This window comes from Aspergillus caelatus, assembly GCF_009193585.1.
Source record: "Aspergillus caelatus strain CBS 763.97 unplaced genomic scaffold BDV27scaffold_633, whole genome shotgun sequence".
In the NCBI taxonomy this organism is placed as follows: Eukaryota; Fungi; Ascomycota; class Eurotiomycetes; order Eurotiales; family Aspergillaceae; genus Aspergillus; species Aspergillus caelatus.
In genome coordinates this window covers 1-2,543 of record NW_022475896.1, presented here as the reverse complement: position 1 = coordinate 2,543, position 2,543 = coordinate 1, and the positions used below count along the sequence as shown (strand labels likewise).

The 2,543-nt window shown below is 49.2% G+C and overlaps 1 protein-coding gene across 1 annotated transcript; it reads left to right on the top strand.

The window, feature by feature from the left end:
* The first annotated feature begins 1 nt into the window (after position 1).
* Positions 2-2,496, top strand: BDV27DRAFT_139981 (uncharacterized protein). The gene is made up of 2 exons (XM_032069565.1): positions 2-1,181; positions 1,236-2,496. The coding sequence occupies exons 1-2, from the start codon at positions 582-584 to the stop codon at positions 1,983-1,985; spliced, it is 1,350 nt and encodes a 449-aa protein (XP_031920159.1). The 5' UTR covers positions 2-581; the 3' UTR covers positions 1,986-2,496.
* Positions 2,497-2,543: the final 47 nt, after the last annotated feature.

Here is a 2,543-nt window from a genome sequence, read left to right as displayed (position 1 = left end):
TTTTTTTTTTACTCTTCGATCTCCTTACTCCTCCGTTCCAATCTTCGTGGTCCTCGACAAAGCAAAATAGTCCAAATAGGACAAAGAAAACTTGAGAGGCAACTCAGTCTACTTCAACCCAGCACAGACGACAAAACGGGTTCCACTGGTAGACTCCCGCAGGAACGTCACCCCCCTCTCACGCGCACCACCACAAAGAAGACCCAAGGGATAAACCACTCGCTCCTTGGCTCCTATACATAAGGAGTTTCGGTAACCGGTCTTGACTCTGTCGACTCTGCATATTCGTATACGTTACATACGAGTAATGTCAATCGTCCTTAGCGCGAACAGCTCCAGTCAACTTTGAGAGAGTGTGTATGTGTGTGTACGGTTCTTGACTGCATCCCGTCACGTCGTACAAGCGCCTTCCTATCCCTAAGCTTATCCCCTTCCATTCGATTCTCGCCAGCTTGGATGCCTGGCTTCCCTTCTTATACTCCTTTACCCTCGTAGTTCCTTGCCATCGCAACCTACATTACTCTTCCCTTCATACCATTGTGACTCCTCGTTTCGCTTGCTTCCTCCATTCATTACACATCATGGCGAATTCACAAGAGCTCCTGGATGCCCCAGATGGGTCCGCATTGACCTGGATCTTTGACCACTGTCTTCGTTACCCTGGTACTTACGAACTTCCATTACGCACTATGTATGCATTGAACTGCAACCCAACGAGACAGCCGCCGCCCACCAACCGTGCTCCCGAGACAGCTTTCTGCGAGCGCCCGTCCCACTCGCCAAAGTCTTCAGTGTCGTCCCAGGACGATGCTTTGGATCGTGCCGCCGATTTTAGGGCATTGCTCACCCATCAGATCTCCCGATTGCCGTCACAGCCATGCTCTCTGCCTCCCAGCTTTGTGACCTCCTTTCTGCGTCGCTGTTTCACCCCGGAGTTGGGTGACGTTGACTTTCCTCAGGCGTTGACTGGTCTTGATTATCTCAGAGATCTAGAGATTCGTCGAAGGAAGGAGGTGAAAGCGGCCCTGGACCGTTTGCAGATCAAGCCGGACGATCTCAAGGAGAAAGAGGAGCTTGGAAAGAAATGGCCCAATGTCTTGACCTGGATCGAGTCCAACTGCGCCAAAAACCGCACTGCTGAGGCACTCTATACCCAAGTCTATATTGGCCTACGCCGCTGGGTAAGTCACCATGCCTAGTCTTTTCCTCAATAGGTGACTAATGATTTCCCTCAGACCCTGATCAATGAGATGCTGCTCGAACCACACAACAAGGCCAATTGTATTGCCATGCTTAACACTCTATTCCCACCCATCACGGCTGCAACCGTCAACCCTACGCCACAGTTGACTGCTAAGATTCTCAAGTCCCAACGGGATGGCTTCTTCCGGTACATTGCGGCCTTCGATAAGCCCAATGGAAAAGAGATCCTCCAGAAGGTCATTACGCAGGGAGCACCGGAGGGAGAGGAGACGGGATGGCCGCTAGTGCGGGACGCTTTGGATAGGTACCTTCGGCTTACCAACGAAATCATCGATGACTGTGCCATGGTCAATGATCAGAGCAGTCTCGAGGTGGTTGTGGAGGCGGAGTCTCAACCCCGTCGGAAGGTGGATTCGGGCATCAGCTTCGGCTCGGCAGACAAGTTCCACGCCCCATCTGTTCACAGCAGCAACAGCTCCGAAGAAATCCTAGACAAACCCTTGCCACCGGCCCCGAAACAAGCTCACCAGAAAACGGGTGGATCTGCATTGGAGCGGCTAACACGAGAGCTGCGAAAACTCAGCGACGCTGGAAAGGTCAAGAGCCTCAAGAAAATGAAGTCCTCGGGCGCTCTCGCTATGCGACCGGAAAATATTCCCAGCCACACTCCTGATAACTCATCCTTCTTCGAGATCGATGACCAGAAACGAAAGCGTCTGATTTGGGAAGCTACTAGCCGCAAAAGGGCTCATAGCAAACAGCCCAGCAACGACTCACATTGACTGTGATTCGATTTCATTCGATTGATTGTACAGTTATGACACCATATTTATTTTTTTCCCCCCTACTAAAAAGCAGGCAAGACAAAAGCTGATGTTCTACCATTGGGGTTGTAATAGAGTTGGCCGTTTGATTTGTCTCTGTGATTTATCTTGTTACTTTCGGGTTGGGAGCGCAATTGCTAGCTATTGGCGTCTTTGTTCGGTTTTTCGGCATACAAGAGGAATTGGCGTGGTATTTGTTTCTCTTTTTCTTTTCTTTTCTTTTATTTTCCACATTGGGAGTTTTGAGCATGGTGGATTTATGTCTCCCAGGTTAAACAGGAGAACCTCAACAACAGCAAAAGATAAAATGGCTAGAGAAAAGCCTTGATGAATGTTACTAGATGATGATGATTTTACGAATTGATATCTGTTGTTAGTTAATCTTAGAACTGTTGTAGCTCATGTTTGGATTTGTGTAGATAATAACGTATTTCACCGGTGAGCGGGCCACACCAACGAGCGGGCCACCTCATCAAAAAATTACGCGTTTTATTGCCTCACTCAATTCAACTACCA